This window comes from Carcharhinus amblyrhynchos, chromosome 14, assembly GCF_965287045.1.
Source record: "Carcharhinus amblyrhynchos chromosome 14, sCarAmb.v2.hapA, whole genome shotgun sequence".
Classification (NCBI taxonomy): Eukaryota; Metazoa; Chordata; class Chondrichthyes; order Carcharhiniformes; family Carcharhinidae; genus Carcharhinus; species Carcharhinus amblyrhynchos.
Genome location: NC_137337.1, coordinates 48,307,038 through 48,322,383, shown reverse-complemented (window position 1 = coordinate 48,322,383; position 15,346 = coordinate 48,307,038). Strand labels below are relative to the sequence as shown.

Below are 15,346 nucleotides of genomic sequence, written 5' to 3'. Positions count from 1 at the left end.
TAATACCAGGTGAAGCATAACAGTGTCATTCTGTTCAAACGATTAGGATGCTATATTTTAGAAATTTCACACCACAGCTACTGCTAGAAAAATATCCAGTTTTCAAACTACAATGGTTAATATTATAATTCTCACGTTTTTACATGGTGATAATTCTCAAAAGTGGGACCATTGAAGCAAACTCAACCTTTATTCGAAAGGCAAAATATTGTAAATATATATTAAACAATGTATATTCCGTGTCATAACGAAAGACTGTTCGAATTTAGTGTCATTTATTCTTTAAATGAAGCATAATATTAAGGGGCTCGCTCCAACCTTTTTCCGCCAATTGGTGCAAATCAATAAAACAGCCTAGTCTTGGCGGGACCGTTAGCATTAGACTTGGGACCATTTGATTGACAATATTATCTAGCCTTGTACGACATCTCGAGTGTTATCAAATGGATTGTATAAGGTCAGAAGCTATTGAACAATCTCTATGCAGTCCTGCATGAAATATGCGTAACCACAGAAAGGACTGCACCATTCTAAAAAAAAAGGTTTGTCCGAACCTACACATTTCACATTATCTTTCCTCCGTTAATACATAACAGCCGGGCAGAGAATAGGGTCAATAATAGGGTAAGATCGCGTACATTATTCATACATTAATAAATAACTATTCCAGTGCTTCAAGCAGTAACACACATTAATATTAGTAAAGATTAGTCAACTTTCACACTGTTTTGTGAATCATCAAGCAATTGAAAAATGTTTTACATATTACATAGTCTTTTACAGATAATCCACCAGCCAATGTGCATTTAAGTCGTCATATTAAATGTAGTTTTGCAATGACTGGCTATTGGTCTTCTAGAGGCTAATTCAGAACAAGCCAGTATGTTATCCTAAAGCTGGTTAGTGAGTTTTAGGCTCACCATATTAAACATGGATCTCTGACAGTCATCCCATTTCTATCAGTACTGCTCCTTCGTATGTTTACGCTTGCATTGTAAAGTAAATAAAGGCTGACTTAAAATTAATTAATTCATAAACGGCACATTATCTATTTGGAACAACAGTACCAGAAATATGATTGCTCTCACACCGTAAGATCATATGGTACAAAATAAATTCCAAAATATTTAGAGGTTTGTAAGTGACGGCGATGGATGGAAGTCATCATTGACATGGGAGTGAATAGAACACGCGGAAGCTAGAAGTGTATTAGTGCAAACTCTTTACATACGGATTAAAAAATGATTGTAAACGGCGCAGATACTTCACAATTACAAGTACGATGGTTTACAAGCTATCAGCTAAGCGAACAAGGCATTTAAAACCTATGTCAGTCTATGGCCAAAATACATGTTAACTAAATTTCGTTAACATTTTCAAAGGATTATATAGAAGCCAATCAGATTACGTTTGGAGATTTGTTGCAAGTTATCCTGTTCCAAACGAAAATGTGCAAATCGTGCATTTTGCGTTCGGAAATGTAAGGTAAACGTTTGCGACTGTGATTTATCTCCATGGTGGGAACTGTAAACATACACGCTTCAGCGCCGTGTAACTTGCGGATTGAAGAATAAAATTCTCACATTAAATCTTGTGGAAATCTCGCCTCTCCAGGAGATGTGAAGTACAATCAGGGCAGAGGTTTACACTTGAACGATGTTAACTCATGCGGGAGCCTTCTTTCCCTGAAAGACTTCTTGGTTACTGAATAAGAGCCCTGAATTGAAGCAAAATGATCCTCATGCATTAATATCGAGCAGTCACAAAGCGAACAAGCAGTTATGCTGCCACTCTGACTAAAGATATTTAGTTATTCTTAGGTAACAAGTGCACTTTTATATTGCTGAAGTATAATTTAACCAAACTGAAAACACGATCTGGAAGTACAATTATCTCCTGGCTTTATCTATGATATCAAAAGTCAGCGTTAAACACTGACCTTCGCGTAAACATAACCGCTGATATTGCAATGAAATCGCATTGTGCATCATTTAAGGTAATAAATGCACTGAATTAATGGATACCTTCAAATGTCCCGTTATTTAATATTCCACAAAAGTAAAATATGTTGGCAAGGTAATTTGGCAAGTATTTACCTTGCCATCAGCATGTTACCTAATTATCTTAGCAAGATGTTGAGTTCTATTGTTTGTTGGTTTGCGCTGATGCCCCGCCTCTCCTGTCTGTCTAAAACCTGGCGCCTGGCTACAACAAACAAAAGCTAGGCGCTCGCAGGTCTATAGCCTCGACTTAATACAATTAAGGCGGACTTCAATCATTCTCTTACGTGTACGTCCACAAGATCGGCGCTAACATAACACTGTTTATCCCTTCAACAAATTTGCCTACTTCGCTGCTGAACCATGTCGATGAGCCCCAAGCATACTACGCCCTTCTCAGTTTCAGATATTTTGAGCCCCATCGAGGAGAGCTACAAGAAAGTTGGCATGGACGCAGCGGGTAATCTCGGAGCTCACTTGACAAGTTACCGGCAGCCCCAGGTCTCCCAGCCGGGTATGCAACAACACCCGATCGGACATAATACGCCGGTTCCCGCGGCCACCTACCACATGTCACACGGGGTCCCCCAGCTTTCACACGCTGCTATGGGAAGCTACTGCAACGGCAATATTAGCAATCTTGGCAACATGGGCGAGCTTCCTGCTTACCAAGATACCATGAGGAACAGTGCAAGCGCGGCAGGCTGGTACGGGACAAATCCCGATCCACGCTTTTCATCCAGTAAGTGGAATAATTAGTTTCTAATAAACACCACTAGTTAGACGCTAAGATATTCAACCCGTGAAATATGTCAAGTATACAAAATTTATTGGGATGATAAAAATAGTGTTTGAAGTCACTACTTACAATGTCCATGTGTTTCGAATTCAGGAGTTGTGCAGGTTTTGATTTTTCATTACGATAGGACATTGATATAATATATGCTTAAAACATTTTGATTTCAAACACCTTTGCTTAAGTTCGCATGTTTTTTTTGTCGCTGTGTTTTGTGGTGTAAATATGTAGGCAGTTTAAGTGATCCTGTCGCGTATAGTGCAAACATTACTGCAACGCAAGACGCTTTATTTGTGTCTAAAACTGCTGTACCAATGAGGCCAGCTTAAAATATTTCAATATTTAAAGCAATGTGGGATTTATGTTGCACATGAATATTTTCCCCGTGCACAATGGAATGGTGCCGTTATCTTTATTAATAATTGTTTAAAGTGGTTAAATAAATCCAATGTACTTTCCTAAAGTTATACACGCATTCCTCTTTGAAAATCGCGACAGCATTTCTACCCGAATGAGAGATAGAGAATCCCTTATAGCTTGCTCGGTCAAACTATCCGTCAAAGGCAAAACAAACTTACATTGTAAAGTAAACCTTTTTTGTAATCTTCACTTTTTAAACAAAAATTAAAAATCCTTCGCAAATATTTATTATAATCCTGTTTCCTCTAAAGTCACTAATTGGGAACAAAAGGCTCAAATATTCCGGCAAGAAAATAAATGTTAAGATGTTAGTTTTACCGAAAACCGTTTTGGGTTTGTTTTAAAGAGCAGTGCTGAAATAAATATATCTATAATATTAAAACATGTATGCAGTTGTAAAAGTCTTTATCTAAGATTATTTTTTAATCCCCACTCTAGTTTCTCGCTTCATGACCCCGTCCTCAGGAATGAATATGGGTGGAATGGGCGCTTTGGGTTCTCTTGGCGACGTTGGCAAACCCATGGCGCCACTCCAGAGCACACCTCGGCGAAAGCGCAGAGTGCTTTTCTCGCAAGCCCAGGTTTATGAGTTAGAGAGGCGCTTCAAGCAGCAGAAATACCTCTCAGCTCCAGAAAGGGAACATTTGGCCAGTATGATCCATCTCACGCCCACTCAGGTGAAGATTTGGTTCCAGAACCACCGCTATAAGATGAAGCGGCAAGCTAAAGACAAGGCAGCTCAGCAGCACATGCAGCAGGACAACAGCACTTGCCAACAGCAGCAACAATCTCCGAGGAGAGTAGCTGTGCCTGTCCTGGTTAAAGATGGCAAACCATGTCAAGGAGGCGTCAATGCCCCAACCACAACCATGCAGAGCCAGCAACAGCAATCTACCAACACATCAATCACGGTGGCTACCAATGGCACTGCTCATGGCCCAAGTCAGCAAGCAAATAACATAGGCCAGACATCGGAATTAGGACAAACCTCAGGAAGTCCTTCGTCTATTCAAACCCACGTCACTAGCTTGTCTCACCTAAACTCTTCTAGTTCTGATTATGGTACAGCCATGTCATGCTCTACCTTGCTGTATGGTAGGACCTGGTGAATGATTCACTTGGCTTGTGTTTTAACACCATGTTGTATTGATTCATATCTGCTGTATTTTGGTAAAGTGTTCCGAGTACTAATTTGCGTAGATATGCATCAACATGAGGAGGCTCCGGCTGAAGTGATGGCAAAACGCTGTAAATTTATTTTGTTTAGTAGACATGGAATGCACAAATTGCTGGCTGGACTTATAATATCACAGTGAAAGCGATTGCTCCATATGCAGAAATAAGCTGAACCTCACACAACACAGATCTGACCATATGCAAGATCTGTAAATGTAATGTTGTTTGTGGGGTTCCTATAGAATGACGCTTTCGTAAAATAATAGTGTTAACAAAATGTGACACCCGGTAATATTCTTTCCTCAGAAAGAAAGGAAATAGGTTTATTTAACACCACTTGGCATTTTCTTAGTTTTTACTATGAAACGTAGGTGTATATTTCTGTAAAATGCACATGTCTGGGCCGAATTTATAGTTTTTAGTAATTTGTATATTATGCTGTAAAAATGTTTTCATGATGGACTCAGCGTGTACAGTATTTGATAGTTTGTTCGTTATTGCCGGCGTAAGAAAGTCGTTTTTGTTGTAACTTAAAATAGATCATTGGTATAAATATAGTTCTGAGAGCTTCTAATAAATTATGAAACCCTAAACCGAAACACCCACAACTGTTTTATTGAAGATCATTGTACACTTCCCTTATTTTTCACCACGACTATTTCCCAGTGCATGCCGCGCCATTAGAATGCATCGCAATGTATTCACAGCGAACTTATCGTTGCATAAATCAGGTAAAGAGATCATGGATAATGTGTTCAAGTCACCTCAAAAGGTAATCTCCGAAATCTCCAGTGGCTTTCCTGCTTATTTTTTGAAAGGTGTAGGTAAAGCCCCTTCCATATCTAAAAGCTGGTGAAATCGGATATTATATTTGATTTACCATTAAGTGTAACAGCAGGAAAAGATTTGGTTTTTTTAATGTTTCCTGCGCAGCTTTTTTTTTGTATGGGGAGGCTTGCGAATACTTTTACTATGATACCTGTTTGGTTCAGCTTTAGTGTACTTTAAAATCTGATGCAAATTAATCCTAAATCCCACATTGTAAATAGGAATGGAATGATTTGTTTTGCTGCGGCTCTGCTGATAGCCAACAACTCAAAGTCCACAACAGTCAACCATTAGAAAGTTCAATTTGTGGATTGACCATAACTCAGAATGGATCCCAGTATTGATGTAAAAACATAGAGCACTTCCCCGATATTTATTTAGAATTCATTCCACAGAGTGAATTAAAATTAAGGTAGTTAATGAGGCCAAAGTGCATTTCAATTAGAACGATCAAGAATGATTTCTCCATGGAAGACACTGTTTGTTTTGGCATTAAGGAAATCTCAGTTGTTTGTTGTAGGCAGAAGGTAAAGATTTGCGTGTCGCGCGGCCCTTTTCTGTGTAATCTGGCAGGAATGTGTGTGTTATTTTTAGTGACAGTATGCGCAAAGTTGGATCAGAATTAAACATGACGTGATCCAGTAATCAGCTACCCTGTCATATTTTATTCAGATGTATTAACAGCGCTGGGAGTCATTCTGAGCAAGAGTGTGATGGGCAACTGATTCCGTCAGTCACCCTCACAGTTGAAGGATTTGAATACAGATTTTGAGTAGTTAAAAAAAAGCTTCAAAATTCTGATCGTTTCTGGTATCGGAATTGGAAATGTGGCATGTACACTCAAAGAGCAATGTGATTGAAGGGCCCATGGAAAGGAAATGGCCAATATCATTTGAATTCGAAACTATATTTGATTTTTTTCAGCCAGTGACAGGATGGAGTTTGTTCTGTGTTAAAAGGTCAAGCGCACTTTCGCACACAAGATAAACTCTCTGTTTATGACGTGGACCGTTTCATGTTTGATTATTAACCAACATCAGTGTTAGAAATGTTAGTAGCAAACCAGGGATTGTTTCACTGACAGACAGCAGTGATGAGCGAGGTTTACCTTAAAATTAACAATGCAGTTAATGCCTTTTAAATGCTCCTTAAACATCAGAGGATCAAACATTTAGAAGGTTCGTTTTGATGAAGCACACTTTGACATATTTGTTGAACATGGGCTTTTGTCTTTATTGCAGGGTTTTGTTGCAGCCAACATGCCTGATATTACAGTCTCACCGAGATAAACTTAACTCTCACCACTAAGGTAGGCATTCATCGCCCTTTCAAATGTACTGACCAGCAACCTCTCTTCAGCTCAATACTAAATGAGGCTAACACACCAAGAAAAAAAACCTTATAAACTGAACCTTGCATTGCTGAGTCTTTATAAAGCTGGGAAAAAGATGTGAAAGCCCTTTGAAATTACACATTTTTATATATTACATGGATACATGCTGATACGCTACTCCCAGAAGATCCCAAAGACAAATATCATTTTTTCTGAGCGATATATAAATCTGTTAGAAGGGAAAACGGCTTCTTTAAAAGATAATTCAGGCTTCGGCCTTTCAGCAGATGAGATAAGAGTTAAGGACTAAACTCCGAAGGCCCCGCTGTCCCAGGAACGGCTGCAGGAGAAGGTGTAAACAGTATTCCGATTGTTAAGTACTTTTGCATGCACTCACTGGATTTACAACCATATAAAATATCATTATTATTTTGTTTTATTTTAACCCAAGCATTGTACGTTGATGCATGCATAGGGATGCAGCTGACCTGGGAGCTGTTTAAATTGAGGTCACAGCGTGTTTAGAGATTTTCGCTCGTGTGGGCGTCGCAGAATGTTTCTCAAAATCGAAGCTATCAGGTAGGTCTAATCGTCGGTGTGTGTTTAAAAAAAAGGTGTGCCGAACGCTCCTGAGTGAATACGTGCGTGTTTATGCGGAAGGCTACAGTGCGTTTCAAATCTGCATCCTTTCGTTCATACATGAAAATGTCACATTTAAAATATTAATTCATATTTAAAGATTTGCCATTAATTTGTGTAAACCCTTTTACAATGTCCAAAGCAAGAACCAAAGAGAAAAGTGGAGATAAGCGGTCAGCGATGACTGACCTTGTGTCGTTTAATGTTCTATAATCCAGATTTGGAGGCAAAACTGCATGTTTCCAGAATTTTTCGCCGTCACTTTGGTCCGAAAATATACACTAAAGAATGTTATGGATACGGCGGAATGTATTTTCACAGTTAAAGTACGTTATTATGAAAGGCTGGAATAGAATCGATGCGCTTCATCTGATGTGCTTCATTCTTGCAAACATATTCTAGAGAACATTCTGAATTACACTTTTTCCCCCTAGGTCAGCAATTGACGTTTTTATGGAATAATGTGAATTCGCTGCGGCCCATTGTAAAATCTGCAGAAAATTTCTGCTATTTCTAGTCATAGTGAAAGCTTATGCGCAATGCACCAGTTGTTTTAAAATACTATATTAGCCAATTAGAGGATTCGAGATAAAACAATGGAGAAAAAAGGGTAGAGTAGAATAGTACAAAAAACTGCAACAAACAACAGGATCTAAACATTTAGAAACCAGATGTAAAAATATTTATTAAATTGGAATCTCTTGCTCCTTTGCCCCCCAAATTGAACATTAAAATGAAGGAATTAAAGCTGCCTTGCACCGATGTTTAGCGCCTGTATAATTCAGATGCATAACCAAATAATGAATTAAAGTGGCACTTTTTGAATTTATTATACAAAGGCTTCCACCTTTGCTGCAAACGAGAGATTTGAACGTTACATTGACTCCTAGTACACCTTTGTAGTTCTGCTTCAGAATTATTATAATTCTGATTCTTGGTCGTTAAGATCACGAAATGTTCTTGCAATTTGTTTTATTTCCAAAGGAATGTTCTGGAGTGGCTTGTTTGTTTGTTGCTAAGAATGGATTCAGAAAGAAATTATTATCCACCATCATCATGGGCTACCGACAACTTCGCAGGTTGTGGTACCCGGGTAACGATTTTTTCTTCTTATTTAAGATATTTGAGAGATCTAATTGTTCTTACATGCATTTTAAGTTTAAATGTTTACAGGTTCCCGCTTAATGGGGAAGTATTATTAAATAACATTCTAAACCGTTATCTTAACGTGAACGACAGAGGATCATTTTACTTTCCCATTGTGCGCGAAAATGTCTACGATACAACAAATATTACCGAAATCATACATCGGTCTGACCCAGATTAATTGAAATTTAAAATATCCACAGTACAATCTGTACTGGCCGCAGTATAATCTTATTGACTGAATAACTTTCCAAGTGTAATTTTGAAAATAGAACGTGTCGGCCGCCAGCTTCCCGATAAGGCTTACCAAACAAATGTATGTGTTCGTTGCAGGTCATGTCATACAGCATCTTCGATGATGGAGTTTACCTAGCAAATTCAAAACGGTAATGGTTTCGAGTTTAATCCGATCCTGCTACTTATAATGTTCGAACATATATAGCGTCATGTAATAAAATTATGAAGTTTACATTATGGATTCCAAAGATCTAGATTATATTTCGATTCAGAGGAAGGATACACATCTTTCTCTGTATTTGTACATATATAATTTAATTTGAAACCACATATTGTGGTAATTAGTCTCCAGTTTTATGTTTTGTGTTTGCATTTGGAATAATGGATATGGCAAAATGGGATTGTGGCGGAAATCGGAAAATCTGGCAATACAGGAGATGAAATGAATCTGTTAACAAGATTTGATAAGAACATGTATCAAAACAGTAAATAAAGTTAGCTTTTATTATTCTGAGGCATTATATGGATAGAAATGAAGATAAAGCATTACAATTGACGCTTCTGATCTGTTCGTTGGAGAAATAAACACCTTTGGGTAGAATTCCTAAAATGTTCCTTTGGGATTATGTTCTAAACGAAGCGAAGCGAAATCTCCAGTTGGCAGAGCTTCACAGAGAAGAAACTAATGTTAAACCGCTTTAAGTTAAGGCAGTGATAGCGAAACTAATGGCCACAAATCATTTAGCATTGGCGTTCAAGTGTTCCCGTTTGACCTGGAAACGAAAGACTGATTAAAATTGACGACCTACGAGACAGTGTGAAAACAGACTTGAGAGAAAACCCAGTTTGCTTCTGGGTATTTGTGAACTGTTAATATATTTTCTTTGAAGGTAAACTGCGCTGAGTAAATGATTTTAGCTCAGACTGTGCGTGAAATTAGTGTTAAATATCCAGTTGCGTTTATGGAGGCCCAATGTTCATCCGGATTGGGGAATTCAGGGATTCTAGTCCACAATATAATTTCTTGATGACTTGTATTACTTCTCCCGCATGAAGAATGCATCATATCATCGATTATTTTATTTTTGAATAACGAAACGAGGAAATAAACCTCGCTACAACTATTGGGCAGCGTCTGACACATTCGGGCGGAATTTGTTATTTAAAATATTGCTGTTAATGAAACCCTGCTACCTCCTCAATAGGCTATAGAACAATATGTTCAATACCTATTGTACTGCATAGCCTCTTTCGCATATACAATTGACAAAAATATTTTCACAGGAGACGGGAGTAGCCATGTTAAGAAATGCAGCAACTGCTGTAACTACAACTTACCACTTTATAAATGTACAATTTATTTTATAGAAAGAAATCTCTTTTTTGAAGGAAATGTAACTATATTAATGGAGTTTAGACTTCATGTTTTCAGGTTTCAAAATATAGATAAACAATGAGATATATTGTTTAATCTGGGTGCTTATTTATAGTTTTTAGGATGGTATGCTTTGAAATCAAATTGTCTTCATATATCTTGAATCAGGCATCAATTGGCCTTAATATCACAGTTACAATATTAATCACCTGATATTTGTAAATTCACAAATAATTTTCCTGGTTAGGTAATTCGTTTTATTAATAAAAGTATGTTAACCTGCGGTGCGATTGTTTATTTTTTCGATAGCGCTACTCTGCGAAGCTAAGTAACAGTAAGTGGCAGCTCTAGCCTTTTAACAGCAGCGAGCTATTCCTCTCAACCTGCACCATAAGGTCCATCAGCAGATAAAATGTTCGGGTACAATCAATGGTAGTCAAATTTGTATAAAGATTGCAGCAGCGACAAACAACTCAAAACTCATGATTTCTCATTTTTCCCCGCGGAGACATGTCGCTACCATTTGTTCACTTCAATAAGGAGTTTCTATGCAAGTCATTGAAGCTATTGTTGGAAAAATCAGTAGCAAGATCCAGACGTGGAAGAGCACCACTCTGTGGCTTCTGTTTGGGCAATTTACAATGGCAGTGTAATTATCTAGCAGAGACACTCACAAATGGCAAAAGTTGGAAAATAGATCGACCCCACTCAGATAAGAAGGCCCGGTTGCACAGGTCTTCAGCCAGCTTCTTTTCAGTGCGGGTTTTCAGAAGACTGCAACGGCTGATTCGGATTCAGCACACATAATCAGTTTGTGTCTTATTTCCATTTGAAAACAGGCACATTTGCAATCATGAAAGCTCTGGACGGTGAATGATTCAGAATGAATACAGAATGGAAAGTCGTGATAGGCGTTGGGAACATATACTTAAGGTTTTATAACTAAAAATATTCACATGCCTATCTCCTGCCTGTAGGACGATGATATTCGAATCTTAATTATGAATTTTGTCTCATCGTATTTCTGGACATTAGTTGTGAACTCGGAGGTAGCATATCTAACTTTGTACTTCTACGATTACTTTTTCCACATGTATCATTGTACCTCCACATTATCATTTTCATACTTGTCGTCTCCAAATAATTGCTAACAACTGCGGTCCCATTTGCAGGGTACAGTATGTTGACTACTGTCTCAGTCCAAGCTTACTGGGATGCGCCAGTCCTTCATTATACCTGTTAATATAATTCAATTTAAAGTAACTGGTTAACATACTTAAGGTAGTAATGGCTCGTAGAATGCACCGTGTTCATTATTGCAATTAAAATAAAATGGTGTTCATTTATAAAATGCAAGGTTTTGTTGATGCAATATAGGATTACTCGTTAATATTTACAAATTATATGAACAGATTTGACAAAACAAAAAAAAGTATTTTAGTTGGAGGGGCTATATTTTACATCCTGGAGCACCACTCTTTGTCCAGCACACGAGAACCCTTTACTTTGAAGTGTCAATTGACAAATATTGCTCCTTTCCTGCAACACAAAACTAGACGGCTTGCATCACATTTCCAATTTCACTCGGCTGAGGACAGGGTTAAAACAAAACCAGGCTTTCCAAAACATCTGCACATTTGGCATCGTCTTGCGTCACGGCATAGTTGTCCATTACAAGTTTTTTTGGTGTTACTTATTTATAACGGTGTCTGTTGAAGTCTAAGAAAAAACATTAATAACTAAAGTGTATTTATTGGAGATGGGTTAGTAAACGAGTTTTCTTTCGCTCCTAAAGGAATGATATTGTAAAAAACGAACAAATGCCGTTTTCAGCTTTTTAGCACTTTCACTTTAACTCTGTCTAGTGGTTAGCTACATTTCTGAACATCGCCTGTATAGGGCGATTTCTAATGATGACTGCTTAGCAGCTGGATAGAAAGAACATTGTTACCAGACGAGCAACGTTGTTACCTATTGCATCAAATTATTGATAATAAATCCTTTCAAAAATGTGAATATATTCGGAACGTAATTCCTGGGTAGAGTAGTATCCTGTTCAGCTGTATTCAGCGTACGTTCAAGTGCAAGGATGCTTCAAATGAAAGATTCTTTTCTGGGTTTAGTGTAAATACATTGCGTACTCCGGCAAAATGGCAGCGTTTATGCGCCATTGGCACTCACACTGAAGCAGTGATTTTGCCAGATCGTTTTCTCTAACATGTGCATAAACAGATCCCATTTCTATAATTTTCTAATGAAATCCTAAAGCAGCCGGTGATTGAGAAATGATTGCTTTTCCATTAGGCTTTGGCACATTTTTGCTCAAGCTTTGTGGAGTGACCACGGATTATATTTGCATTTCTTTAGACTCTCTGTGTGGTCTCAGCGGATTGCGTGTAACTGTTGGAAATTACTTGTGGGAAGCGTGCGTGTACTCATCTCTCCCTATCGGCGTGGAAAACTCAAGATGGTCAGCGGATATTCCGTATACCTAGCTTTCTGTTTCAGATGTGTCCGAAAATCAAAGCAATTAGAGACCATTCTCGTCGAAAAACTGCAATTTATGCAATTTTATTTCAGATTCCAGCATCCGCAGTATTTTGCTTTTATGCAATTTATGCAAGTTGTTTACAGGCTCATTCTGCAAGGAATTTTACAAAGTTACAACGTGTATTAAGAAAATGCTATAAAAGTGGTTGCACCTTCTTGAGGGAATGATGAACAGAAGAGCATCATTAAAAATACAAGAATATATCCTCCATCAAATAATTATAAACACGTTATTGAAATGCGTGTTATCTGCTGGTTCTGGTTAAAACTGCAGCAAATAATATTTAGCGACATCCCCACATTATATTCATCTGATTTTTTAGAATCATCTTTATTGATTGTAAATTAAACTTTTTTTTAAACCAGGTGTCCTTTGTATACGTCCTAAACTTGCCATGAAATGAGTTATTCTTCAATTAATTAAATCAAGTAGAAAATAAAGTACTTATACAAAACTGAAAATAATTGCAAAGATACTTGAAGAAGCTAAATTATATTATATTTGAAATGCAAACAAATTGCAGTGAACAGGCCAGCAATATTGACCACAAAACTGTCCATATTTGAAGCAAACTATGATATTAATTACTCTACAGATCAATGCACGTAAAACAACGGATTAAAATACATATTTCTTGACATGATCTGTTTAGGAAATTTGCCAAAGCATATATTTTGTCCATCTTTCTAATTCCACATGAAATTATACAAAGGATGCACAATTTATTTGACGTTGCTATCACTAAATGGAAGGATTGCCACTCTTAGCACAAATTAACAGTGGACTTGCGTTGTAAGGGATTACTGTATCTTAACATTGTATATTTGTGCATTTTTAAATGGGCGGAATTTGAAATATTGGTATACAACAGGAAAGCGGAAAAAACTTTTGTTAATATTAACGTTTTGAAATACTTTTCAAATACTTAATAAGCGCATTATTTAATCTGTTCAACGGTGAAGTTCTGTTGTCAGCGTGCATAAACTTAACAATTTGTGTGTGTATATACATATATATGCACAATTTATATTAGAATTAATCTATATATATAGAATTTATATATAAGGAGAACAGTCAATTCCACAAAAAAGGCATTTTTCCGTGAACGAACGAATAATAAAACGTGCTTGATAATGATCTAAAAGATCACTAAAATATTAACATTGAAATGGATGCCTCCATATATTTTCCATTTCTATCCCATTGCAATGTTGCAACATTTCTTAGTGGACATAGTCAGCGCTATTAATGTAACATTTTGCTTGTAAGTTTCAGGTAAATAGTCAGAAATAACTCCGACTTATATGAATATTTCAGCCACTCGCTACTTTCTAACGACAGATTCCAATATGTGCATCATTAGAAGCTATTCATATTCCAAAGAAAGTTCAGATACAGAATAGAGAATACAGGTGTCACCATAGAACTATACAAATTTATGAGAAGGGTCCGTTCGAAGGTTCATGACTTGGCAGCCTCGCAAAACCATATGTTTTGTGTTCTCATTTATATTTTTATCGCTATCATTACGGTGATCACACGCACAAATCATAGTGTTATCTCCTGCTCTTATCTATTGTCCTGCTTTAAAATCAACGAGGAATGTCAGCTAAATGTTACCCTGGCATAAAATGCACCACACTGTGGAAGTTCATTGTTGATGTCCCTAATTTAGAATTATGGAATTTAAAGCCAAAATAGGCTTGCATGCGTCCTCTGCCTCTACATCTAGTATTGGTATGTCGTGGTGGATTTCAGCTATTTCAGGTCACGTAATGTTGGGACGCAGTTTACTCACGGGATCATGGTTTTAATTCTAGAAGTATAGAAAAGGAGCTGCGTGCGGATTTATTGGGTACTGGGCAAGGTACTAAACCAGATTTTAAAAAATTCCATTCTTTAATTACCAACTGAGCGGATGTACCAGTTTTGGCCATGTTCGGAGTGTTTAATACAATATCACCATTGCCACTTTGGATACATTGTCGAATGCAAAAGTAATGTGCGACTCTGCTTGTTGTAACATTTTCATTTCAATCTCCCGGCGTTTAAACCAAAAATTTACACGTATTTATCACATTCTAGGACATAAAGACAACGCGAATTTGCTTTTGGTATGTCCTCATCCCACAGCAGGCCAGTTGTCTTACATTTTTGCCAGTTACAGGGTGAATATGTTATTCTAGGTTCCATGTACACGTTAACATAAAAATAATACTGTCAACTTTAACAAATATGGTTCTTTGCTAAATCACTTCGCGGTTCCAATCCGGGAAGTCGGAATTTCAGAAGTCCCCAGTTTATATCGCAACATACCTGAACTTTAGTAAGGCTGTTGCTTTATTTTGCATAACTGCGGATTTTTATTTAAAGCCGCAAATTTCAATAAGATTTGAAATATATATCTTAGAATTTAAATCAAATTATAAACATTTCATATTTTGTGTTTCGTATAGGGAAATACGAGGCAGTAAATTTGATACAAATTTAATATGGGAAGTTCACAAATAAGACATTTTCCATTGACATTTACAACGTTAAGACGTCTGCTTATTAAACGATGATATCTGCTTACGAATAAAAGATACATTAGTTTATGTCCAAAAGCAAATATTTTAATGATAACTATTATAACTAGGAAGAAGACCGCTTTAGCATAAGCTTCAGTGTCCCATTGACAAGTATTTATCTATAAGAATAATCGCATTATCTTCGATTCTGAAACTAAACCAAATGTCTTGCTTGACGTGTTTAAAATGACAACTTAGCCAGATATGCTTACAATAAATTTGAGGACATCCTTTCGGAGACAAGATGTTACAGGGTGTTTAAGTTTCCATTGCTG

General features: G+C 37.1%; 1 protein-coding gene across 1 annotated transcript; it reads left to right on the top strand.

Moving 5' to 3' along the window:
* Positions 1–2,363: 2,363 nt before the first annotated feature.
* On the top strand, positions 2,364–4,325 carry nkx2.1 (NK2 homeobox 1). Its single transcript, XM_080202001.1, has 2 exons — positions 2,364–2,742; positions 3,655–4,325. Exons 1-2 carry the CDS (start codon positions 2,364–2,366, stop codon positions 4,323–4,325), a joined length of 1,050 nt encoding a protein of 349 aa, XP_080058127.1.
* Positions 4,326–15,346: the final 11,021 nt, after the last annotated feature.

Bases quoted from the DNA above. Each gene is read 5' to 3' on its own strand.
- nkx2.1 (XM_080202001.1), top strand. From the start codon at position 2,364: ATGTCGATGAGCCCCAAGCATACTACGCCCTTCTCAGTTTCAGATATT. The intron at 2,743-3,654 runs GTAAGTGGAATA...TCCCCACTCTAG, and splicing joins CGATCCACGCTTTTCATCCA to TTTCTCGCTTCATGACCCCG.